Here is a 26,394-nt window from a genome sequence, read left to right on the forward strand (position 1 = left end):
TCTCAACCGGTGTTCTTGAGATGTGCCTTGAGGGAGGAAATGTTAACCAACATTTTGGAAGAAAGCTACTAATATTCACCAAGCGATAAAGGGTATTTTAGATTCATCTGGGAGGGAATGATATCATGTCTTAGTTTAAGGCAATCTTTCTCCCGGATATTCTCCCGGAAAACTGGATATTTCGGGCCGAGACCCTTCAGTAGGACTGCTGATTACCTACACTCCGTCCGCCTGAAAAAGTGGAATTTCGCAGTAACTAGCTATTTTAATTCGACTTCCCATTCCCATTCCGACATGTGGTGAGGCCACACCCATATTGGAGGAGCATCACCTTATATTCCGTCTGGGTAGCCTCAAACCTGATGGCATGAACATGGGTTTCTCAAACTTCCGCTAAGGCGCCCACCCTTCAGCATTCCCCATACCCTTTTTCCTCTCTCGCCTTATTTCCTTACCCGCCCATTGCCTGCCTCGAGTGCTCCTCCCCACTTTTCTTTTGCCTTCTGCCCTCTCCTATTAGATAGATAGATAGATAGATAGATAGATAGATAGATAGATAGATAGATAGATAGATAGATAGATAGATAGATAGATAGATAGATAGATAGATAGATAGATAGATAGATAGATACTTTATTCATCCCCATGGGGAAATTCAACTTTTTTCCAATGTCCCATACACTTGTTGTAGCAAAACTAATAACATACAATACTTAACTCAGTAAAAAATATGATATGCATCTAAATCACTATCTCAAAAAGCATTAATAATAGCTTTTAAAAAGTTCTTAAGTCCTGGCGGTTGAATTGTAAAGCCTAATGGCATTGGGGAGTATTGACCTCTTCATCCTGTCTGAGGAGCATTGCATCGATAGTAACCTGTCGCTGAAACTGCTTCTCTGTCTCTGGATGGTGCTATGTAGAGGATGTTCAGAGTTATCCATAATTGACCGTAGCCTACTCAGCGCCCTTCGCTCAGCTACCGATGTTAAACTCTCCAGTACTTTGCCCACGACAGAGCCCGCCTTCCTTACCAGCTTATTAAGACTTGAGGCGTCCCTCTTCTTCAGCATCTCACTACATACATTGAATGACGCCAACCTTCTTAGGAAGTACAGTCGACTCAGTGCCTTCCTGCACAAGGCATCTGTGTTGGCAGTCCAGTCTAGCGTCTAGTCTAACTGTACTCCCAGATACTTGTAGGTCTTAACCTGCTCCACACATTCTCCATTAATGATCACTGGCTCCATATGAGGCCTAGATCTCCTAAAGTCCACCACCATCTCCTTGGTCTTGGTGATATTGAGACGCAGGTAGATGGAGTTGCACCATATCACAAAGTCCTGTATTAGTTTCCTATACTCCTTCTCCTGTCCATTCCTGACACACCCCACTATGGCCGTGTCATCAGCGAACTTCTGCACATGGCATTAATATTAGATTCCCCCTTCTCCAACCCTGTACTAATCAATTTCCCGGCTCTTTACTTCATCCAGCCCCCTGCCGGTTTCACCTATCACTTTCTGCTTCCTCCTTCACACCCAGCCCCCGCCCCCAACTTCTGCCTCTGACCCCTCATCTTTTTTTTTCCTGCAGACGTGCTGAAGTGTCTCCGCTCACAATGTGGATGGTACTCATTTCCGTAGATGCTGCCTGGTTTCTGAGTTCCTCCAGCATTTTTTGTTTGTTACTTGGATCTGCAACATCTGCAGATTTTCTCTTTATTGGCATCTAAATAGAGTTTACTTTGGAACCAATTTATTTTTCAGTCCAAAAACCGTAGTGACAGCTGAGGGCAAAGATCGCTGCGGGTGTAGTAGAAAAACACAGCAGCAGGAAGAGCAATGTGAAGTCTGGTGAAAAGTTATGATTTGGAATAAACTTTTCTTCTGAACACCGGATATTCCATTTAGGCAGATTTAACTGTGCTCCAGCTGCACTGAACTCTGACTCAGCCCTTTTATAAAGCAAACTTCAATATTTGTCCACAATGGGGCTATTACAATAATGGGCAAAGCAGCAACTGTGTCGAGATTATAATCTGAAGATAACCACGCCCTAAAGAGTAAAACAAGATAAGAATATATTTCACCTTCAAATTAGTGTTCACTTACTGGAAATAAGTAAGTTGATCAATCAGATAAAATTGTGGCTAATGGGTCTGTTTATTTTCCTCCCAGTGGTGCGTTTCCTCGCTATCACACATACTTAACCTGAGATGATTCCCTTTGCTGTGTGATGAAAATCCCTTTAACATTAAATTCAGCGGTTGTGTTTTGTCCGCCACAGGATGCTGATTGGAGATTTAATAAAATTCACATGTTGAATTTACTGTGACCCATCTAGCTCTGTCTGTGATCTCAATGACTTAATCCTGCTTGTCACCTGTAACATCTCACTCACGTCCTTCAAGGACCATTACACTACAGAGATTACAGAATTAGTTGTAATAATCTGCTTCTCTTGAATACCGAGGAGGCCATTCCAATGAGGCATCAGAGAGAGAGTGAGAGAGAGAGAGAGAGAGAGAGAGAGAGAGAGAGAGAGAGAGAGAGAGAGTGAGACAGACAGAGAGAGAGAGAGAGAGAGAGAGAGAGAGAGAGAGAGAGAGAGAGAGAGAGAGAAAAGTCATCTCAACTGTCTTCAACTGGCGGTGCATGGTTTCAGTTCCTCCCGCAAGAGGAACTATTTTTTCCACGTCCCTGTCGAGACGGCGCAGGATAATTTAAGATCCCTCTGATTTTACCAAACTACAACGGATACAATCAGGAAATTTGTTATTTAAAAAAAAACACTGTAATATATACACAACCGTGTTAAGTTAGGTAATATCGAACTCTTCTCTATCACTGAAAAAAGCCAAGATCTCAAACGTTTCCTTACAGGACAACTCACAACGTGCAGATCTCTCTCTGTTAAAACTTACTTAAATATCTCACCTACCTCTTCACTTCCACCAGAAGGGAATCAACACTGCAGACGGTGATCCACAACAGGTCTCTCCAACAGGCTATATAATGGAACCATCCCACCTTTACATCCCACCCCACACCCCCTCCCCCAATCTATAAACTTCACTGCGGGGTGTTTGCACCACCAATCCCAACGACCACCGCCCCGGCTGTAATCTCCAGTGTGGGCAGTTCCATATTTTTGACCAACCGAGATGCCGTCAAGGATGGACAGATCGTATCGATACTGCCAACAACAGATAGTGTCGGTAGAGAGTGTCGTTCCCAACAGTGCGACTGTTGACAAAGCGACTCCTCAGTTCTCTCAGTCAGGAATCAGCAAAGCCCCGACTGTGGACGGACCGGCCTCCTGTTACAACAAGCAGTAGCCCTGGGACAGTTCCCAGATACGGAAACCTCGCGCCTCTCGAGCCTTTGCTGTTGATACGGAGCTGGGCTGAAAGTGCGGCGTTTCCAATAACACTATCAACTGCATCAGTTACCTACGGGAACTGCAGAGGAAGTCGATGGATGCAATCAGCTGAAGGGAATTAGTGATTCTTTCAAAAGCGGTTTGCTACAGTTCAATTGTTGAACAACCTATTAAGTTCTCATTCTCATATAATTGGCTGACTGTCTTTGTGATGTTTATATTTCAGTATAAACATCTTCTTACCTTTTACTGCGGCTCCAGATTCTGTTAGCAACCTGTCCCAGTAAGGCTGTGTTACGTGCTCTGTAAGTAAATGGCCAAACCCTGGTTAATGTTCACTCAGCTCCTGGTGATAATCATTAACTAAACCCACAGCTTTATCAGCAGCACACACAAAATGCTGGTGGAACGCAGCAGGCCAGGCAGCATGTATATGAAGAAGTACAATCGACATTTCGGGCCGAGACCCTTCGTCAGGACTAACTGAAAAAAGAGATAGTAAGAGATACGAAAGTGGAAGGAGGAGGGGGAGATCTAAAATGATAGGAGAAGATCGGAGGGGGAGTGATGAAGCCAAGTGCTGGAAAGGTGATTGGCAAAAGGGATACAGAGCTGGAGAAGGGAACAGATCATGGGACGGAAGCCTAGGGGGAAAGAAAGAGGGAGGGGAGCACCAGAGGGAGATGGAGAACAGGCACAGTGATGAGCAGAGAGAGAAAACAAGGGGATGGGGAAATAAATAAGTCAGGGATGGGGTAAGAGTGGGAGGATGTTCATGCCATCAGGTTGGAGGCTACCCAGACGGTATATAAGTTGTTGTTCCTCCAACCTGACTGTGGCTTCATCTTGACAGTAGAGGAGGCCATGGATAGACATATCAGAATGGGAATGGGACATGGAATTAAAATGTGTGGCCACTGGGAAATCCTGCTTTATCTGGCAGACAGAGCGTAGGTGTTCAGCAAAACGGTCTCTACGATTTATCAGCGGCTTTCCCCGTATCCAGGTCCTTCCTACAGGGTACGATCGGTCTCCAAGAAACATAACAATGGAGATGAAATGTGATCCCGATGATTTTGGGATTGGAATGTTTGTTGGTGCCAGACGATGCATGATCAAAATCGCAGTAACTGCTGATTCCTGGGATTGTCACGTTCCACTGTTCCAGTTTTGCGGAGAATGGCGCGGAAAAAGATCAGTAAGCGGCAGTTCTGAGAGCAAAAACGCCTTGTTAATGAGAGAGATCGAATGAGAAAAGCGAATTGTTTCAATCTCCCGGGATGACGACAGTAACTCAAATAAGCACGCTTCAACTGCGTTGTGCAGAAAGGCGTCACTAGACGTGTAACATGTCGAACATTGAAATGGACGGGCTACCGATGTAGAAAACGACGGAGGTACAATCAGTGGCCGCAGTATTAGGTGCAGGACGTGCACCGTACAGTGCCCATTGATATGTTTTATAAACAACCAGTGAGATTTAGTTTTAAGTTTTATTTTTATATAGCCTTGTTTAAGATGCACTCTGTCTTTGATAAAAGTAACACAAAAATATACAGGGCAAAAAAAAAAACAATTGCCGGATTTGTTTCCAGTGAATCTGAGCACTGAATTCTCTGGGTACAAACAGTAAGTGAACACACCCTACGGAACTTTCAGTTGAGGACCTGCACCTCACACTAATCAGGATTTTAACTCTACACCCCGCTTCCCAGTGCTTGAAATGAAGGACACAAAAACTCAGTCAGGCAAATGGCTGTATTTTGTTGTTCGGTGCCGGCTTACGATTATACTTTAGTGCACTGTGACAAAAATTACGTACAGTATCTCCTTCCAATTCCTGTTGAACATAGAACAATACAGCACAATACAGACCCTTCGGCCCACAATGTCGTGCCGTCCCTTAAACCCTGCCTCCCATATAACCCTCCACCTTAAATTCCTCCATATACCTGTCCAGTAGTCTCTTAAACTTCACTAGTGTATCTACCTCCACCATTGACTCAGGCAGTGCATTCCACGCACTGAGAAAAAAGCATTCTTATAGTATACCCTTTGAACTTCCCACCCCTTACTTTAAAGCCATGTCCTTTTGTATTAAGCAGTGGTGCCCTGGGGAATAGGCGCTAGCTGTCCACTTTATCTATTCCTCTTTATATTTTGTACGGCTCTATCATGTCTCCTCGCATCCTCCTTCTCTCCAGAGAGTAAAGCCCTAGCTCCCCTTAATCTCTGATCATAATGCGTACTCTCTAAACCAGGCAACATCCTGGTATACACAAAGTACACTTCAGATGCTGTTGTCAAATCAACACGTACAAACAAGCTGTATGAACTCAGCAGGTCGGGCAGCATCCGTTGAAACGAGCAGTCAACGTTTCGGGACGAGACCCTTTGTCAGGACTGAAGAAGGAGGGGCAGTGGCCCAATTAGGTGCCAGGGGAAAAACCAATCAGATGAAAGAACAAGGGGTGGGGGAGGGGATAGGCAAGGAATGTATGGGGAAAGCACTATGGGTAGTAGAAGAAGGTAAAATCATGAGCATGCTGGTAAATCTCCTCTGTACCCTTTCCAATGCTTCCACATCCTTCCTATAATGAGGCGACCAGAACTGGACATAGTACTCCAAGTGTGGCCTAACCAGACTTTTATAGAGCTTCATCACTACCCCGTGACTCTTAAACAACACTTATGAAAGCTAACACCCATAAGCTTTCTTAACTACCCGATCTACCTGTGAGGCAACTTACAGGAATCTGTGGACATGTATCCCCAGATCCCTCTGCTCTTCCACACCTCCCAGTATCCTTTCATTTACTTTGAACTCTGCCTTGGTTTCTCCTTCCAAAGTATACCATGTCCCACTTTTCCGGGTTGAATTCCATCTGCCACTTCTCAGCCCACTTCTGCATCCTATAATAGTCTCTCTGCAATCTTCGACAATGTTCTACATTATCCACAACACCACCAAATTTGTGTCGTCTGCACACTTGCCAACCTACACTTCCACCCCACATCCAGGTCGTTAATAAAAATCACGAAAAGTAGAGGTCCCAGAACCGATCCTTATGGGACATCACTAATCACAACCCTCTAATCCGAATGCGTTGCCTCCACCGCGACACCGTGCTTTCTGCAGGCAAGGCAATTTTGAATCCACCTGGCCATTCTTCCCGGGATCCCATGCTTTCTGACCTTCTGAATAAGCCTACCGTGTGGAATCTTGTCAAATGCCATATAGATCACATCCACTGCATTACTCTCATCCATATGCCTAGTCACCTCCTCAAAGAAATCTATCAGGCTTGTTAGACAAGATTTGCCCTTCACAAAGCTATGCTGACTGTCTCTGATCAGAACACGATTCTCTAAATGACCATAGATCATATATTTAAGTATCTTTTCCAACAGCTTTCCCACCACAGACGTAAGGCTCGTTAGTCTATAATTACCCATACTATCCCTACTAACTATTTTGAACAAGGGAACAACACTTGCCTCCCTCCAATCATTTGGTACCATTCCCGTGGACAACGAGGATATAGAGTTCCTGGCCAGAGGCTCAGCAATCTATCCCCTTGCCTGGCGGAGCAGACTGGGGAATATCCCTTCAGTCCCCGGGGACTTATCCGTCCTAATGTACTTTAACAACTCCAGCACCTCTTCTCCCTTAATGTCAACATGCTTCAGAACATCAACATCACTCATATTGTCCTCACCGTCATCAAGTTCCCTCTCGTTGGTGAATACCCAAGAGAAGTTTTCACTGAGGACCTCCCTCACTTCCACAGCCTCCAGGCACATCTTCCCACCTTTATCTCTAATCGGTCCTATCTTCACTCGAGTCATCCTTATGTTTTTCAAATAATTGAAGAATGACTTGGGGTTTTCCTTTACCCTACTCGCCACGGTCTTCTCATGCCCCCTTCTTGCTCCCCTCAGCCCAATCTTAGGGTCCTTTCTTGCTACCCTATATTCCTCAATGGACCCATCTGATCCTTGATTCCTAAACCTCATGTATGCTGCCTTCTTCAACCTGACTAGATTCTCCATCTCACTTGTCACTCTTGGATCTTTTACCCTTCCATTTTTTGTCTTCCTAACTGGGAGAAATTTATCCCTAACATCCTGCAAAAGATCCCTCAACATCGACCATATGTCCATAGTACATTTCCCTGCAAAAATATGATCCCAATTCACACACGAAGTTCTAGCCTTATATCCTTATAATTTGCCCTTCGCCAGTTGAAAATATTCCTGTCCTCTCTGATTCTATCCATTTCCATGATAATGTTAAAGGCCAGGGAGCGGTGGTCACTGTCCCCCAGATGCTCACCCACTGCGAGATCTGTGACCTGACCCAGTTTTTTACCTGACACTGGAATTAATATGGCATTCCCCCTGTCGGCCTAATCAGATACCAACCAAAATCAGGGAAGTTAAAGTCAACCACGATAACAACCCTTTTATTTTCGCACCTTTCAAAAATCTGCCTCTCAATCTGCTCCTCTGTATCTCTGCTGCTACCAGGGGGGGGCCTATAGAATACTCCCAGTAGAGTAACTGCTCCCTTCCTGTTCCTGACTTCTACCCATACTGAGTAAAAAAAAGGATCCTGCTACATTACCCACCCTGTCTTTAGCGGTAATAGTGTCGCTCCCCCCCCCCCGCCACACTTCTGTATCCCTTTTAAAAACGGAAATCCAGGAATATTGAGACTCCATTCCTGCCCTGGTGCCAGCCAAGTCTCTGTAATGGCTACTACATCATAATTCCATGTATGTATCCAAGCTCTCAGTTCATCACCTTTGTTCCTGATGCTTCTTGCTTTGAAGTACACACACTTTAGCCCATCTACCTTACCACCTTTACTCCCGTGATTCTGCTTCTCTTTCCTCAAAGCCTCTCTATATGTTAGATTTGGCTTTACTCCATGCACTATACTTGCAGTTCTCGCATGACCTTTAATCTCCTCCACCTCACTATCTGCTCTAACACTCCCCTGCAAATCTAGTTTAAACCCTCCGGAGCAGCACTAGCAAACTTACCCGCAAAAATGTTAGTCCCCCTCCAGTTTGGTTTCCTTTCGGATGGTCTCATCAATTAATTTATTGTTTAGTTCTGGACCAATTCAGTCTCAGACAGAAAAGGTCAGTGACAGCTGAGGGCAAATTTCGATACGGGTTTATTGGAGAGACACACTAGCAGGACGGGCAAAGTCAACTGGCTGGGAATACTTTTTTTTCTTTTGAACATTGGACAGTCGCTTTCGCCACATCTGCCTGCAGCTGCACTGATATCAGTGTCGGACCGCTTCAGGAGCAAAATTCAGTATTTGTCCACAATGGGGTCATTACAATATAACGGGCAAGGCAGCAACGCCCTACAAAATACAGAAAGATAAGAATATATTTCCCCATTCACATCAGTGTTCACTTACTGGAAATAAATTGTTACGTACCCGTGACACGTGACAGTGGTACCCTTGTCACGTGACTGAGGTTGAAGTTATACTGGATTGAGGTAATGGTCTTGTGATGGTGGAGTGATGTCATTTTCCCGCCAGTAGAGGTCATGTAACAGGTTTTTTTTACAGGGTATAAAAGGAAGACCCACCCTGTCAGGTGGGGCAGTTCGTGGCGGGATTTGCCAAGATGACTTCATGTCCCTGCGTGATTTAATGTGATGACGCAGTTTAGTTGTAAAATGAAGTTTTATATAATGCCTAAAGTTTAAAAGGTCATCACCAGCAGTTTCTTTGCTCTGGAGAGTGAAGATAAAAGTTTGGAAGATAAAACTCGAGGAGAATCGATTTTCGGCGGTGGATTGGTTACGACCTTATTTGATCCTCATTCGGAGGGATTTCGTTGACTATTCTTGCTGTTAATCCCTGGGTTTGACCAGAAAGGATTTGAGAATAGTGTGGAAGGAAGGACAGTACCTTTAAGCCGTTATATTTTATAAAATTCTTCGTGGGAAAGTTCGACGCCGAGGAATCGAAGGACAACGACGTGGAAGAGAATTTAAATCGCTTTAAAAAGACTCTCCTTTTAAAAGGACTGTGAGCTTTTGAACTTTCGGCATACCGCTTTAAAGAACTGTTTACTTTCGGCATACCGCTTTAAAGAACTGTTTTTTTCAATACCGCTTTAAGAACTGTTTGAACTGCAGCGCTATTAAGAACTGTGTCTGCCGCACAGCAGCTGAATTCCAGTTGAGCTAATGTTTGCTTACTTTTGGGGGGTTGGTTTTCAGTGTTTAATAAAGGTGTTATTTGTTATGAAAACCCTTGCCTAACTCATCTATATTTATTGTTGCCTGAATACGTAACAAAATAAAAATATCAATCAGATAAAAATATGACGAATAGGTCTTTTTTCTTTCCTCCCGCTGATGTGTTTCCCCGCCCTTGCATTTACATTACAGATATCGGAGCTGTTTCTCCATACTGAGTGATGAAAACCCTTTTAACATTAAATTCACTGGATGTGTTTTTGTCAGCCAGATGTTGCTGATAGGAGATTTAATTACATTGTCATCCCGCATTCACTGTGACCAACGCAGATCTGACTGTGATCTCGGCTCATCAATCCTGCCTCTCACTTATTTATGTATCAAGGACCACAACACTGCAGGATTACAATATTAATGGAATGACTCCCCTTCTCCTGAATATTGCGGACGGTCATTCCCATGACACACAAGACCCACAGAGGGAGAAGAAGCATCTCAAAGGTCTTCAACTGACAGTGCGTGGTTTCAGTTCCTCACACAACAGGAGGAACTATTTTGTCCACGTCCCTGTCAGACTCCGCGGGATACTTTATGTCTCATCGAAGTTCCCACCCATTTTACTAAATTACAGTGGATACAATCAAGTACATTGTTATTTAAAAAAAAAATTAAAGCGTACAAGTAGGTCTCCCCAGAAGTCAAAATCCCAACGGATTCCTCATAGAAAAACTCACCCGGGCAGGTATCTGTCTGTTAAACCTTCTGCTGATTTCCCACCTACCCACTCACATCTGACAGAAGGGAAACAACACTACAGACGGTGATCCACAACAGGTCTCACCAACCGACTATATAATGAAGCCATCAACTCTTTACACCACCTTCCCCTCGACCACCCCCGCTCCAGCTGTAATCTCCAGTGTGGGTAGTACCATACTTTTGACCGGCAACCGAAATGCCGTCTAGGGTGGACAGATAGTTTCGATACTGCCAGTGAAGGAATAAGCAAAGCGAATCCTCGGTTCCCTCGGTCTGGTTTCAGTAAAGCCCCGGGTGTCGACGGATCAACCTCCTGGCCGGAGACAAGTTCCGAGATGCAGGAAGCTCGCATCAACCGAACCTTTGCAGATGATTCGGAGCTGGGTTGAAAGTGCGGAGGTTCCAATAGCACTATCAGCTGCCCCGGTTTCCCGCGGGACATGCACGGCAAGTCGATGCATGCAAGTAGATTAAGGGAATTATTAATTCACTTAAAAGCGATTCGCTACAGTTCTATTGTTGTTCAACAGAATACGTTATCAATCCCATTCTTGTTCCTCAAAGTGGCTAACTGTTTTGTGATGTTTATATTTCAGTATAGACTGCTTCTTACCTTGTACCGCGGCTCCAGGTTCTGTTACCACCCTGTCAAAGTAAGGCTGTGTTACATGTTCTGTAAGCAATGAACACACACTGGTTAATATTCCGTCAGCTCCTGGTGATAATCGTTAACTAAACCCACAGCTTTATCCGCGGGTCTCTCCGCCTCCTGTGGCACGTTCTGTCTCCAACAAACATCAGAAAGGAGATCAAATGTGACCTCAGTGACTTTGAGAGTGGAATACTTGCTGGTGCTAGACGGTGCAGTTTGAAAATCGCAGGAACTGTTGAACAGTCGCGTTCAACAGTCTCAGCTTACGGAGAATGATGCGCGGGAAAAAAAAAAACAGGTAGCGCCAATTCTGAGAGCAAACACGCCTTGTTAACGAGAGAGATCGGTGGAGAAAGGCGGGACTGATTCAATCTGCCAGGAAAACGACAGTAACTCAAATAATCACCCTACCACTGCACTGTGCAGAGAGGCGTCACTGGACGTGTAACATGTCGACCATTGAACTGGTCGGGCTACGGTAGTAGAAGACCAAGGACATAAAATCAGTGGCCGTATCATTAGGTACAGGACGAGCGCAATACAGTGCACACAGACATTTGTTATCAACAGCCAATGAGATTTATCTCGGAAAGTTTTGTTTTAAATATATCTGACAGATACTTGTTGTCTTTGCTAAAAGAGCACACTCACTCATGCAGAAAAATCAGGCAGAATCGCAAAGTCACAAAATATTAAATACAGTATTGAAATGGTAGAAACACTAGAAATCTTGCCATCACGTGGGCGTATTAATAAATCATAACGTTACCCACCCAGTGCAGTCTCTGTGTTTACTCTGTGCTGAGCTCCTGATTCTGTACCAGCGAATCCGATTACTGGAATTTCGTGCGTCCAAACAATAAGTGAACACAATCAGAGTAATGTTCACTTGACAACACATACATAAACCTGGATACCACGCTCGTCAGCACGTAACTCCACACCCTGCTTCACAGCGCAGGAACTAAACGACACAAAAACTCATTCGAGCCAATGGTTCTGATGTGCTGTTCGATCCAGGCCTAATTCTGTACCTCGGAAGACGGTGACAAAGATTACATACTGTATCTCACGACAAATCGATCTGGTCCAGGGAGCAACCGCAACCCGCATCCTGGTTCAGATCGGTTGGTGTCATTGCATTAATTTATTGTTTACTTTGTGACCAATTTACTGTCAGACTATAAACTCCAGTGACAGCTGAGGGCAGAAATCGCTGTGGGCTTATAGGGAAGGCACAGTAGCAGGACGGGCCATGTGAACTCAGGTGAAAAGTTATGATTTTATAACAATCTTTTCTTTTGAACACTGGACATTCCCTTTCGAAAGAATTAACTGTGACCCGGTCTCAGAGTCAACAACTTTATAAAGTAAACTTAAATATTTGTCCACAATGGGGCCATTACAATAATGAACAAGGCAGCAACTGTGTGGAAATTACAAACTGGAGATAACCACGTCCAATAGAGTGCAGCAAGATAAGAATATATTTCGGCATCAGATTAGTGTTCACTTACTGGAAATAAATAACCTTATCAATCAGATAAATTTCATGACTAATGGCTTTACTGACGTTACTCCTGTCAGTGTGTTTCCCCGCTATCACCTTTATTGTACAAATAACTGAACTGTTTCTCTTTACTGAAGATGAAAACCCCTTTAACATTAAATTCACTGGATGTGTTTTGTCAGCCAGAGGTTGCCGATGGGAGATTTAATAACATTCACATCACGCACTCACTGACCAACGCAGATCTGTCTGTGATTCTCACCTGTAACATCTCACTCCATTACACTGCAGGATAAAGAGACTCTGTTTCTTTCCTGAATGTGGAGGACGGTCATTCAAATGCCGTACTTGACTCTAAGCGAGGGAGAAAAATTAATCTCATCTGTCTTCAACTGTTGGTGCCCAGTTTCAGTTCCTACCCGATACCCCCCCACCCCCACACCGGAACAGAAGTCACATTCTCCGCATCCCTGTAAAGACTCCATGGGTTCTTGTATGCTCAATCGACATGTATAGAACCTGTCATGTATAAAATCCGTCATGTACAAAATCTGTCATGTATATGTCATGTATACACTCTGTCATGCATGCGACCTGTCATGTACAAAATATAATGTGTACAATCCGCCAGGTGTACATTCTGCCATGTACACAATACACCATGTACATAATCTGTCGTGTCTGCCATATATTCATCTAACACAACGGTAAGGAACTATTTCATTTTGAAAAAGTTCTATATGTATGAAAGCAAGAAAAGATCACAGAGGTTGCCTCATAGGACAACCCACATAGTCCAGTATCTATCACTTAAGCCTTCTTTAAAATCCAACCTACCCTGTTATAAGTGCTATTATACTTTTCAAAATGGACAGCGTTGGTCTTATGTTTCAGAAGGGAAAGTTCAAGTAAGTCACGTAGTTAGAGCTCAATGTACTTTCATCAATGGCAGCTCAATTGCGGGAAAATATTTGTAAGGGATAGAATTACACGCTTCTGGAAAACAAAACAGTGATTGGCAGGAAGGGAGAGAGAAATAAACAGAGACAGTCAGACATGGAGTAATAAACAGACAGAAACATATACACACCTACACAGACATACGGACAGAAACAGACAGAGACACGGAGAGTGGCACACAGAGACAGGCAGACAGAGAGAGATACACAGAGAGAGGGAGATACACAAACGGAAAGGGATACATGCAGAATGACAGACAGACACACCAGCACAGATGGGAATATAAGTAACCAACAGGGTAGCTAACTAAGCGACTCCGGTTCCCTCACTCACCCGAGGCCAGCGAGGCCTGTCAACTCTCTTACTCTCTCTCTCTCTCTCTCTCTCTCTCTCTCTCTCTCTCTCTCTCTCTCTCTCTCTCTCTCTCTCTCTCTCTCTGTCTGTCTGTCTGTCTGTCTGTCTCTCTCTCTCTCTCTCTCTCTCTCTCTCTCTCTCTCTCTCTCTCTCTCTCTCTCTCTCTCTCTCTCTCTCTCTCTCCCTCTCTCCTTCCTCACTCGTTTCCCTCTTACTCTTGCACAATTGCCAAACAAATTGCGAATATCATCTGCAGTTTGGTCTGCACTCACGCCATAAACTCGAACTCGCTCAACCTTCGCCTCTTCCGGTACATCGGCTATTGCACAACTCCAGAAATCTGAGGTGTGTCGCCTTCTTGCGCAATCCACCCCTCCCAAGGCGCCTCGTCCCCTCCTTCTCGCCTCCACCTGTCGGGCGATGCCAATTGCCGCCGACCTTCCTTTCTAACGCGTCGCTAATTCTTTCGTGGTGCTCCCTCAACAATCCTGAGCACTTCCTATCTTCATTCCAGCAGCGCACTCTCCTTCTTCGCCTCTACTTCTCCTGTTGTCCTCCCATCTTCATTTGATCCACCATCTCCCTGTCCCATGGAGTTTCCCCTCTCCTGCAGTGCTTCCTCTATCACCGACTCTATCCCTCCAGTATTCCTCCCTCTTTTTCTGGCCACACTCCTGACCGCCCTTTTCTTCTCTCAAGCACTTCCTCTGGCAGCTCGTTCCGCTATTAAATTTATTCACCCTCTCACCTAAACCTTTACGCTCCGGTTCTTGTGTCTTTAATCCTGGGGAAGAAGACTGTTGACGTGACCTTAGCTGCCCCTCTCATGTTTTTTTACACATCTGTATGGTCACCCCTACGCTCTAACGAATGTTGTCACAACCTGCCCGACCTTACTCAGTCCCTCGATTGGCGGAAAGATCTTCGCATATCTCCCCCTGCAAACTTTACAGATCGATGGCATTTTCCTGTAGTATTGCGACCAAACGCAAAGGCAGTTTTCCAAGTTCTTGAGCAACTGCCAGCTCCCGTCCCCTGTACTCACGGCCCTGGCCGATGAAGGCCATCGTGCCGAGCGTCATTTTTACCTCCCTCTCTGCTTGTGACTCCACTCTCAGGGAGCCGTGAACGTGAATTTGAAGAGTTCTGCTAAACAGAAGCTAAAACTCTTGGAGAGAGTGAACACGTTCTTGTTTCTCCTCACACCCCTTCTCTCCTTTCATCTATTCATCTCTCTCCCCCGACTTCCCGCTCCATTTCCGGTCATCCTCCTTTGTACTCTACATTTCCCAAACCCTCTCACTCACTACCTCTACGTCTCACTCGTTATCTCTACCTCCTCCCCCTCACTCCTCTGTCCCACCTCACTCTCTCTTTCCTGTTTCAAATCTCTTTCTTTTCCTTCCTCCCCTCTATCGCCATTTCTCTTTCAGAACACATTCTCTCTCTACCTCTACCTTTCTCTTTGCACCCTCTCTCTACCCCTTCCCTTTTCACTCTCACTCCTCCCTCCTCCATTTCTCTTCCCCTCCTCTACGGCCTTGAGGAGGCCAAACTCAGTTTGGAGGAGCAACACCTCATACACCTCATATAGACGGAGATCTTTCAGATGTCATTAGAAACAGGGATTGTGCCGGAGGATTGGCGTATTGCTCATGTGGTTCCATTGTTTAAAAACGGTTCTAGAAGTAAGCCTGGCAATTATAGACCTGTCGGTTTGACATCAGTGGCGGGTAAATTAACGGAAAGTATTCTTAGATATAGTATTTATAATTATCTGGATAGACCGGATCTGATTAGGAGTAGCCAGCATGGATTTGTGCGTGGAAGGTCATGTTTGACAAACCTTATTGAATTTTTTGAAGAAGTTACGAGGAATGTTGACGAGGGTAAGGCAGTGGATGTAGTCTAAATGGACATCAGCAAGGCCTTTGACAAAGTTCCACATGGAAGGTTAGTTAAGAAGGTTCAGACGTTAGGTATTAATGCTGGAGTAATAAAATGGATTCAACAGTGGCTAGATGGGAGATGCCAGAGAGTAGTGGTGGATAATTGTTTATCGGGATGGAGACCGGTGACTAGCGGGATACCTCAGGGATCTGTTTTGGACCCAATGTTGTTTGTAATATACATAAATGATCTGGATGATGGAGTGGTAAATTGGATTAGTAAGTATGCTGATGATACTAAGGTAGGAGGTGTTGTGGATAATGAGGTGGGTTTTCGAAGCTTGCAGGGAGATTTATGCCGGTTAGAAGAATGGGCTGAACGTTGGCAGATGGAGTTTAATGCTGAGAAGTGTGAGGTTCTACATTTTGGCAGGAATAATCCAAATAGAACATACAGGGTAAATGGTAGGGCATTGAGGGATGCAGTGGAACAGAGAGATCTAGGAATAACAGTGCATAGTTCCCTGAAGGTGGAGTCTCATGTAGATAGGGTGGTGAAGAAGGCTTTTGGAAAGCTGGCCTTTATAAATCAGAGCATTGAGTACAGAAGTTGGGATGTAATGTTAAAATTGTACAAGGCATTGGTAAGGCCAAATTTGGAATATTGTGTACAGTTCTGGTCACCGAATTATAGGAAAGATATCAATAAATTAGAGAGAGTGCAGAGACGATTTACTAGGATGTTACCTGGGTTTCAGCACTTAAGTTGCAGAGAAAGGTTGAACAAGTTAGGTCTCTATTCATTGGAGCGTAGAAGGTTGAGGGGGGATTTGATCGAGGTATTTAAAATGTTGAGAGGGATAGATAGAGTTGACGTGAATAGGCTGTTTCCATTGAGAGTTGGGGAGATTCAAACGAGAGGACATGATTTGAGAGTTAGGGGGCAAAAGTTTAAGGGAAACACGAGGGGGTATTTCTTTACTCAGAGAGTGATAGCTGTGTGGAATGAGCTTCCTGTAGAAGTAGTAGAGGCCAGTTCAGTTGTGTCATTTAAGGTAAAATTGGATAGGTATATGGACAGGAAAGGAGTGGAGGGTTATGGGCTGAGTGCGGGTAGGTGGGACTAGGTGAGATTAAGAGTTCGGCACGGACTAGGAGGGCCGGAATGGCCTGTTTCCGTGCTGTGATTGTTATATGGTTATATACAGGGCTCAGCATATTCACTGCAACATGCTCAACGTTTTTCATTCCTGACCTTGTCTGAGGTCTGAACAACATCTGTCTCCACAACCTCTCCTCTATCTGTTCTGTCATTCCCCCTGCAACTTTAGTTTACCCACCCCCCCCCATGCCCCACCCCCCACCATGCAGCTCTATCACCCCTTTGGCTTTCATCTCCCAGATCAATAAAAAGGAGGTGCATACAGGCAGATAGGAACAAATGGGCTACTTATGAGATACAGGAAATTCAAGTGAACACTGATGAAAGAAGGCATGAGGTTGCCCCAGCAGACAAGGTGAAGGAGAATCCTCATGGATTCTGCAGATATGTTAAGTGGAAAAAGATTTCAAGGGAAAAAATTAATCCTTTGCAAAATTAGAATGGTAATCCGTATGAGGAGACAAAATAGATGGGGGAGATTTTTTCTGCATTCGTATTTACTCAGGAGGTGGACACAGAGTCTATAGAAGTGAGGCAAAGCAGCATCAACTTCATGGACCCTGTACAGATTACAGAGGTGGAGGTGTTTGCCGTCTGAAGGCAAATTGCCATGGATAAATCCCCAGGGCCTGACAAATTGTTCCCTCGGACCCTTTGGAAGACAAGTGCAGAAGTTGTCGGGGCCCAAGCACAGATATTTAAATCATCCTTAGTGACAGGTGAGGTACTGGAGGATTGGAGGACAACGAATGTTGTTCCGCTGTTCAAGAAAGGCTCTAAAAATAAACTAAGAAATTGTACATTGGTGTGCTTGACATCAGTAGGGGGAAAGTTATTGGAACTTATGTGCAGGAAATGGATATATAAGTATTTGGATAGATGTGAATTGATTAAGGATAGACAACATGGCTTTGTGCTTGGTAGTTCATGGCTCACCAATCTTATAGAGTTTCTCGAAGTTATCAGGAAATTGGATGAAGGCAAGTCAGTGGATGTTGTCTACATGGACTTCGGCAAGGCACTTGACAAAGTCTCATATGGGAGGTTGGTCAAGAAGGTTCAGTCACTCAGCATTCAAGATGAGATAGTAAATTGGACGAGACACTGGCTTTGGGAGAAGCCAGAGTATGGTAGCAGATGGTTGCCTCTCTGACTGGAGGCCTGTGACTAGTTGTGTGTCATAGGGATCAGTGCTTGATCTGTTGTTGTTTGTCTTCTATATCAGTAATCTGGATGATAGTGTGGTTAACTGGATCAGTAAATTTGTGGATGACACCAAGATTGGGGTGTAGTGGACAGCGAGGAAGACTATCATGGCTTACAGTGCGACCTGGACCAGCTGGAAAAATGGTTTGAGAAATGGAAAATGGAATTTAATTCAGACAAGTGTGAGGTGTTGCACTTTGGTAGGACCTACCACTGTAGGTCTTATACAGTGACTGGTTGGGCACTGAGGAGTGTTGTAGAGGAAAGGGACCTGGGAATACAAGTCTGTAATTCACTAAAAGTGGTATCACAGTTAGGTAGAGACGGAAAGAAAGATTTCAGCCCATTGGCCTTCATGAACCAAAGCACTGACAACAGTAGATAGATGAAAGTTGTAAAAGAGGTTCCGAGAGTTCAGAGAAAATTCACAAGGATTTTGCCAGGTCTGGAGGACTTGGGTTACGAGGAAAGATTGAACAGGTTAGGACTTTATTCCTTGGAATGTAGAAGATTGAGGGGAGATTTGATTGTGATAGAGGGGCATAGATAAAATGCAAGTTGGCTTTTACCACGGAGATGGTGTGGAACTACAACCAGAGGCCATGGGTTAAGGGTGAAAGGTGAAATGTTAAGGGGAACATGAGGGGAAACTTCTTCACACAGATGGTCATCTGGGTGTGGAATGAGCAGCCAACACAAATGGTGAATGCGAGCTGGATTTCAACATTTAAGGAGTTTTGTGTAGGTACCTGAATGGTTGGGGTGTGGGAGTGGGGAGTTTAAATAGTTTAGCACAAGCTAGATAGCCCAAAGGGCCTGTTTCTTTGTTGGTACTTTTCTGCAAGAACCTTTAACAGCTGTGCGGACCAACCATTCATCTCAGCAAGAAATTTTTATAAGGCATTAAAATTGTGGCACTTTAAGTTAATAATACATATAAGAAAATCCCAGCTGCACGTCAAGAAAGACTATTTGTGTGAGAATTTTTCAGTTACTGTGTGGCCAGGCACCCATGCAGCTCAGCAGGAACAGGGAATAATACCAATGGAGGGAGCCAAACTGAGCCAAGGCACAAACTGGAGACCACAGAAATGCCCCATTCCTATAGAAACAAGAAGAGCATCAGGGAATTGATGGTTATTTCAGATACCAGCACTGTGCCCAGTTAGAAGATGATTTCTCTGTGCAACTTGGGTGGAACCTCACTGTAACAGTGTGATGCTGGATCAAACCTTGGCAACTCAAACCTTGGCAATCTCATCCGAAGTGTTGACCTACACCCATTGATGGATTTTGTAAATCTTTTTACAGGTTAAAAACGAGAAGGAATTTGTCTCCCGGAAGCTCAGACATGGCACACCAGTTTTCCTGTCTCTGTCTAGATATTTAAGAAGTGAAGCAAGGGATTCAATCGACCATCCTACCTGATCAGACTACGGGGCAGGATTCACTCAGTCATTTGACCAACTGGCACGCCCGTCATTTTACACAGGGGAGAGCCCATTCTTCTGCTCAGACATTGGGAATGGATTCAATCAGTCATCTCAACTGAAGGTACATCAGCAAGTTCACACTGAGCAAGGTCATTCACCTGTTCTGTGTGTAAGAAAGCACTTAGTCTGTCATCCCACATGTGGACACACCAGTCAGAAACTGGTCATCTGCTGATTTTCTGGGAAAGGATTCACTCTGTCATCTGACCTGATGGCACACCAGCGAGTTCAGACCGGGGTGCGGCCGTTCACTTGCTCGGACTGTGGGATGAGATTCACTCGGTCATCCACCCTACAGAGACACCAGAAAGTTCACACTGGGGAGAAGCCGTTCACCTGCTCAGTCTGTGGGAAGGGATTCACTGAATCATCTAAACTGAAGGTACATCAGCGAGTTCACACTGGGGAGAAACCGTTCACCTGCTCAGTCTGTGGGAAGGGATTCACTGAATCATCTAAACTGAAGGTACATCAGCGAGTTCACACTGGGGAGAAACCGTTCACACTGCTCAGTCTGTGGGAAGAAATTCACTTTGTCATCCAGCCTGCAGAGACATCAGTCAGTTCACACTGGGGAGAAACCGTTCACCTGCTCAGTCTGTGGGAAGGGATTCACTCGGTCATCTCACCTACTGAGACACCAGCATGTTCACACCGGGGAGTGGCCGTTTACCTGCTCAGACTGTGGGAAGGGATTCACTTGGTCATCCCACCTACAGATACATCAGCGAGTTCACACTGGAGAGAGGCCGTTCACCTGCTCAGTCTGTGGGATCGGATTCACTCAGTCATCCACCCTGCAGAGACACCAGAAAGTTCACACTGGGGTGAAGCCGTTCACCTGCTCAGTCTGTGGGAAGGGATTCACTGAATCATCTAAACTGAAGGTACATCAGCGAGTTCACACTGGGGAGAAGACGTTCATCTGCTCAGACTGTGGGAAGGGATTCACTCGGTCATTTGACCTAATGGCTCACCAGCGAATTCACACCGGGGAGCGTCCGTTCACCTGCTCAGACTGTGGGAAGGGATTCATCAACTCTTCCAGCCTACTGACACACCAGCGAGTTCACACTGGGGAGAAGCTGTTCAACTGCTCGGACTGTGGGAAGGGATTCATCAACTCTTCCAGCCTACTGACACACCAGCGAGTTCACACTGGGAAGAAGCTGTTCAACCGCTCAGTCTGTGAGAAGAGATTCATCAACTCTTCCAGCCTACTGACACACCAGCGAGTTCACACTGGGGAGAAGCCATTCACCTGCTCAGAATGTGGGAAGAGATTCACTGATTCATCCACCCTACAGAGACACCAGAATGTTCACACTGGGGAGAAGCCGTTCACCTGCTCAGTCTGTGGGAAGGGATTCACTGAATCATCTAAACTGAAGGTACATCAGCGAGTTCACACTGGGGAGAAACCGTTCACCTGCTCAGTCTGTGGGAAGAAATTCACTTTGTCATCCAGCCTGCAGAGACATCAGTCAGTTCACACCGGGGAGAAACCGTTCACCTGCTCAGTCTGTGGGAAGGGATTCACTGAATCATCTAAACTGAAGGTACATCAGCGAGTTCACACTGGGGAGAAACCGTTCACCTGCTCAGTCTGTGGGAAGGGATTCACTGAATCATCTAAACTGAAGGTACATCAGCGAGTTCACACTGGGGAGAAACCGTTCACCTGCTCAGTCTGTGGGAAGAAATTCACTTTGTCATTCAGCCTGCAGAGACATCAGTCAGTTCACACTGAGGAGAAACCGTTCACCTGCTCAGTCTGTGGGAAGGGATTCACTTTGTCATCCAGCCTGCAGAGACATCAGTCAGTTCACACCGGGGAGAAACCGTTCACCTGCTCAGTCTGTGGGAAGGGATTCACTCAGTCATCCAACCTGCTGAGTCATCAGTCAGTTCACACTGAGGAGAAACCGTTCACCTGCTCAGTCTGTGGGAAGGGATTCTCTTTGTCATCCAACCTGCAGAGACATCAGTCAGTTCACACCGGGGAGAAACCGTTCACCTGCTCAGTGTGTGGGAAGGGATTCACTCAGTCATCCAACCTGCTGAGTCATCAGTCAGTTCACACTGGGGAGAAGCCGTTCACCTGCTCAGTCTGTGGGAAGGGATTCACTGAATCATCTAAACTGAAGGTACATCAGCGAGTTCACACTGGGGAGAAACCATTCACCTGCTCAGTCTGTGGGAAGGGATTCACTTACTCATCCAGCCTGCAGGGACATCAGTCAGTTCACACTGGGGAGAAACCGTTCACCTGCTCAGTGTGTGGGAAGAAATTCATTTTGTCATCCAGCCTGCAGAGACATCAGTCAGTTCACACCGGGGAGAAACCGTTCACCTGCTCAGTGTGTGGGAATGGATTCACTGAATCATCTAAACTGAAGGTACATCAGCGAGTTCACACTGGGGAGAAACCATTCACCTGCTCATTCTGTGGGAAGGGATTCACTCAGTCATCTAACCTACTGAGACACCAGCGAGTTCACACTGGGGAGAAGCCATTCACCTGCTCAGAATGTGGGAAGGGATTCACTCAGCCATCTAACCTACTGAGACACCAGCGAGTTCACACTGGGGAGAAGCCTTTAACCTGCTCAGAATGTGGGAAGGGATTCACTCAGTCATCCAGCCTGCAGAAACATCAGCGAGTTCACACTGGGGAGAAACTGTTCACCTGCTCAGTCTGTGGAAAGGGATTCACTTCGTCATCCAACCTGCAGAAACATCAGCGAGTTCACACTGGGGAGAAACCGTTCACCTGCTCAGTCTGTGGAAAGGGATTCACTTCGTCATCCAACCTGCTGAGTCATCAGTCAGTTCACACTGAGGAGAAAGCGTTCACCTGCTCAGTCTGTGGAAAGGGATTCACTCGGTCATCTAAACTGAAGGTACATCATCGAGTTCACACTGGGGAGAAACCGTTCACCTGCTCAGTCTGTGGGAAGGGATTCACTCGGTCATCTAAACTGAAGGTACATCATCGAGTTCACACTGGGGAGAAACCGTTCACCTGCTCAGTCTGTGGGAAGGGATTCACTCAGTCCTCCACCCTACAGAAACACCAGTCAGTTCACACATTTTGAACTATTCACCTGCTCAGAATGTTGGAAAGGATTCATCCAGTCATCCCAACTACTGGCACACCAGTCAGTTCACATTCTTATTAATTCCTTACTTTTGCTTGCTGAGGACATTCATTTTAAGAGAGCGAGTGATTAAGAAGGCAAATCAGTCGGGCTTGCAGCTTGTTTACATCGCTCACAGCTTGTTTAGTTTTAACCGAGGACTCAGACACTCAGAGTCAGATGGAGATGAAGGAGGAAAAATGGAAGGATCGAAACCAGGGAACTAGTAGCCAAGGGTCACTGTTTAGAGCTTTCCTATGCCCACAAGGGTGGGTTAAGTGTTGATTCACCATACATCGAATGTGTGGTTATCACCTCATTTGATCCATAGGTGTGGATCGGATTTGGGGTATCCTGTGAAGACTACTTATGTGTTAACGCTTGGCTGGGTGTGGTGTGATAATTCACTTGAAGGCGATACCCATTGTGACAAGTCACTTTCGGTGATAATTCGTATGTGGATTTGAAACGATGAAGCATAAAATCTACAGCAACTGTTCTCTCGTTTCACCACAATGGAACCTTTGGAAATCGACGTAATTGCCTTCTCTCGACATTTACCCTGGATTACAAATATCTCTCTCTCATCACCTATTCCGTGGATGAACTGAACTTCCATACTTTACCATCTCAAGACTCTAAGCCTTGTTTCCCCCGAGCTCAATAGTTTGGGAGTTATATTTTGTTACGCCTGTGCCCCAACTCTGAGGGGCTGAAGGGTACAAAGTAGCCCCCACCTTTTTGAGAATCGCAAGATCGCTATTAATTCAGGTCAGGAAATGAGAGAAAGACACGCAGAATCCACAGGGGGTTTGGATAATGTCCTGGCCCCTCAGCGATACAAAGCCACGGGAAATGGCCATTGTCTCTTGGAGACGGAATTGTGTATTGAGTGCTGTACTATTTATTTGAAGCCCTCAGGGAATGAGCCGAGGGGGCTGGCTGAGAGATTGCATCATCCCAACCTGATTGACATCTGAGACCCCGTGAGTAAGGATAAAAGAGGGTCTGGGGAACAACCCCTTTAGACGCACCAGGAGAAACGATAGAAATCCCGTGACAGCGTTTAATAGCAACTGCCGGTGGTGACTTGTATGTGTGTCCATCCTTGCTCGGATGACGAGTTTTCCACGGAACGGCTTAGCTAAAGGACCGACTACAAAAACAGAACTCTCGAAGGATCGACATCATAAAAAGGAAAGCAGGCAAGTTTAAAACATCTGTCTCTCTTGACTCCAACAAAAGGCTGCAGCCTGCATGAACTTGAGTGACTTTTATATTTCCATCGGACAATACATTATCCCCTACACAACGATAGAGTTATTTCTTATTGATTATTATTATACCCGCGCTTTTAGATTTAGTATTGATGACGTATATATCTGTATGTTTGCATTGAGATTATTTTTGTGTATTTTTATCAATAAATACTGTTAAAAATAGTACCATCAGACTTCAACGGACCTCTCTATCTTTGCTGGTAAGTGACCCAGTTTTGGGGTACGTAACAATTTACACACATATATACACATAAAACTGTTAACTTTTGTTTATCTTGCTTAATTTACTTTATTATAAGTAAATACTAATAAAGATAGTGGTTTTAACATCAAAACTAGGCTCCAGGAGTAGTCTATTGTTGCTGGTTAATTTCTAAAGCTTTAGTTTCTAAATATTTGTTCATAACAAAATTGGGGCCTGCATCTGGGATATGAACAAATTTGAGGGCGTGTTGATTAATTAATTATTGATTTCATTGGGGAAATCCCTTTTGATTTATTTGTGTGTGCAAAATCAGCAGCAATGGATGTTGATAAATGTCTGGAAGCACCAACCTCTGAGGCATTAGAGGACGCCAGAAGGATCATGTTGTTGTGTATTGTGAAAAGGTTTAAACTTGCTAAGGTGAAATTGACAATCAGGAAGGCACAGATGCAGAGGATTATAGCTGAACATCATGTATCTGAGGTGTGTTTAAAGTGGAGGAGTTGGAGGTGTTTCCTGAAAGTAAACCTAGTGAGCTTGAGCTCCATTACAAGTTAGAAAAATTAAAGATGGAGCCTGCGGAAAGGCAGAGGCAGTTTGAGGCTAGAGAGGCAGAAAAACAGAGGGAGGAAGCAGAAAGACAGAGGGTGTTCGAGCTGGAAAACATAGAGAGATTGCAGAAAAGGGGTCTAGCGTTAGACTCTGGTGATAAGTTTGAGGACAGTCGGGAAGTTAAATTGGTACCCTCCACTTGACGAGGCAGAGGTTGATAAATACTTTCAGCATTTTGAGATGGTTGCTCGGAGTTTAAAGTGGCCAAAAAAGGGTTGGCCTATTCTCTTACAATGTGTAATTGAGGGGAAGGCTCAGCAAGCCTATTCTGCTTTGACAGTTGATGAAGCAGCTGATTATGACATAGTGAAACAGGTTATGCTCAAACTTACAAGTTGGTCCCAGAATCATACAGGCAAAAGTTTAGAAATTCAAGGAAATCTGTGAACCAGACTTATATGGAATTTTCTTGTGAGAAGTTTGTGTTTTGGCTGGTGCAGATATAAAAATATAAATGATGATTTTAACAGCTTGAAAGAGTTGGTTGTAATTGAAGAATTCAAAAGGTGCGTCCCTGATGACATAAAGACGTATTTAGATGAAAAGGATGCTGCTACATTGCAGGAGTCTGCTAGATTAGCAGATGAGTTCGCTTTAACTCATAATGTTAAATTTACCCAGAATAAGAGTTTCCAAAAAGAGTAGCAGGTATCACTAGGGTAAACCAGAAATTAAAGCTGGGACTAGTGACACGAGTAAGGATGTAGGGAAGCAGTTGAAGGAGAAATATTCAGGTCTTACTTGTTACTATTGTAAGAAGTTGCTCATATGATGGCTAACTGTTCTATCCTGAAGAAGAAAAAGAAAAAGGAGGCAGTCCCAAATGCCTGTGTTCAGTATGTTGAAGCACCTATAACCCCACAGGGTTCTGAACATTCTGTTGAGACTCAGTTAAGTACTGAGAGGTCTGACCGAGTTAAGAAGGTATTTGATTATTTTATGTCTGATGAGTTTGTATTAGTAAAGGAAGGGTCTACGAAGGTACCAGTGAAAATTCTTCAAGATGCTGAGGCTTCTCAGTCACTTATATGAGACAGCGTTCTAAAGTTTGGTGATGAGACTGACACTGGTGAGGTAAATCTTATTAAAGGTATTGGGGGCGGCGTGGTTTTTGTGCCATTGCCCAAGGTACCTTTACAGTCAGGGTTGGTTTCCAGACCTGTTAAGATCAGATTGTGCTCCAGTTTACTGGTGGAAGATGTTACTTTGCTGTTAGGGAATGACCTGGCAGATGGTAAAGTTGTTCCTGTAGTGCAGTTGACAACTAAACCAACCACTGACGACCCACAGATGGATGTTAACATTTATCCTTCCTGCGCAGTAACTCACAGTATGGCTAAAAAGTCTGCCGACGCAGACAGTTCTGTGCAGCATGATTCTGATACCAGTGATAGCCAAAATTGGGATTCAAATTATGCTGACTTGTCAGGGACTTTTCTGTCGTCATTGTTTCAACAGGATTCATGTAGACAGTCTGATGAGAAAGACTTATCCCTGTCTAGGAAGGAGTTTATAGCAGAACAGAACCGAGACCCTGAGATTGAAGCTTTAAAA

The 26,394-nt window shown here is 44.8% G+C and overlaps 2 protein-coding genes across 2 annotated transcripts in view; both read left to right on the forward strand.

Moving 5' to 3' along the window:
* LOC140723506 (uncharacterized) overlaps nucleotides 1–26,394 on the forward strand; it is a 321,455-nt gene that overhangs the window by 268,092 nt on the left and 26,969 nt on the right. The window lies entirely within an intron of this gene.
* LOC140723512 (uncharacterized) lies at nucleotides 10,818–24,188 on the forward strand. Its single transcript, XM_073038078.1, has 5 exons — nucleotides 10,818–10,842; nucleotides 19,603–19,664; nucleotides 20,911–21,246; nucleotides 21,583–22,691; nucleotides 23,751–24,188. The coding sequence occupies exons 1-5, from the start codon at nucleotides 10,818–10,820 to the stop codon at nucleotides 23,830–23,832; spliced, it is 1,614 nt and encodes a 537-aa protein (XP_072894179.1). The 3' UTR covers nucleotides 23,833–24,188.

Source organism: Hemitrygon akajei, unplaced genomic scaffold (genome assembly GCF_048418815.1).
Source record: "Hemitrygon akajei unplaced genomic scaffold, sHemAka1.3 Scf000116, whole genome shotgun sequence".
Lineage (NCBI taxonomy): Eukaryota > Metazoa > Chordata > Chondrichthyes > Myliobatiformes > Dasyatidae > Hemitrygon > Hemitrygon akajei.

Bases quoted from the DNA above. Each gene is read 5' to 3' on its own strand.
- LOC140723512 (XM_073038078.1), top strand. From the start codon at position 10,818: ATGCACGGCAAGTCGATGCATGCAA. The intron at 10,843-19,602 runs GTAGATTAAGGG...CATTTTACACAG, and splicing joins CGGCAAGTCGATGCATGCAA to GGGAGAGCCCATTCTTCTGC. The intron at 22,692-23,750 runs CACATTTTGAAC...GATAAAAGAGGG, and splicing joins CAGAAACACCAGTCAGTTCA to TCTGGGGAACAACCCCTTTA.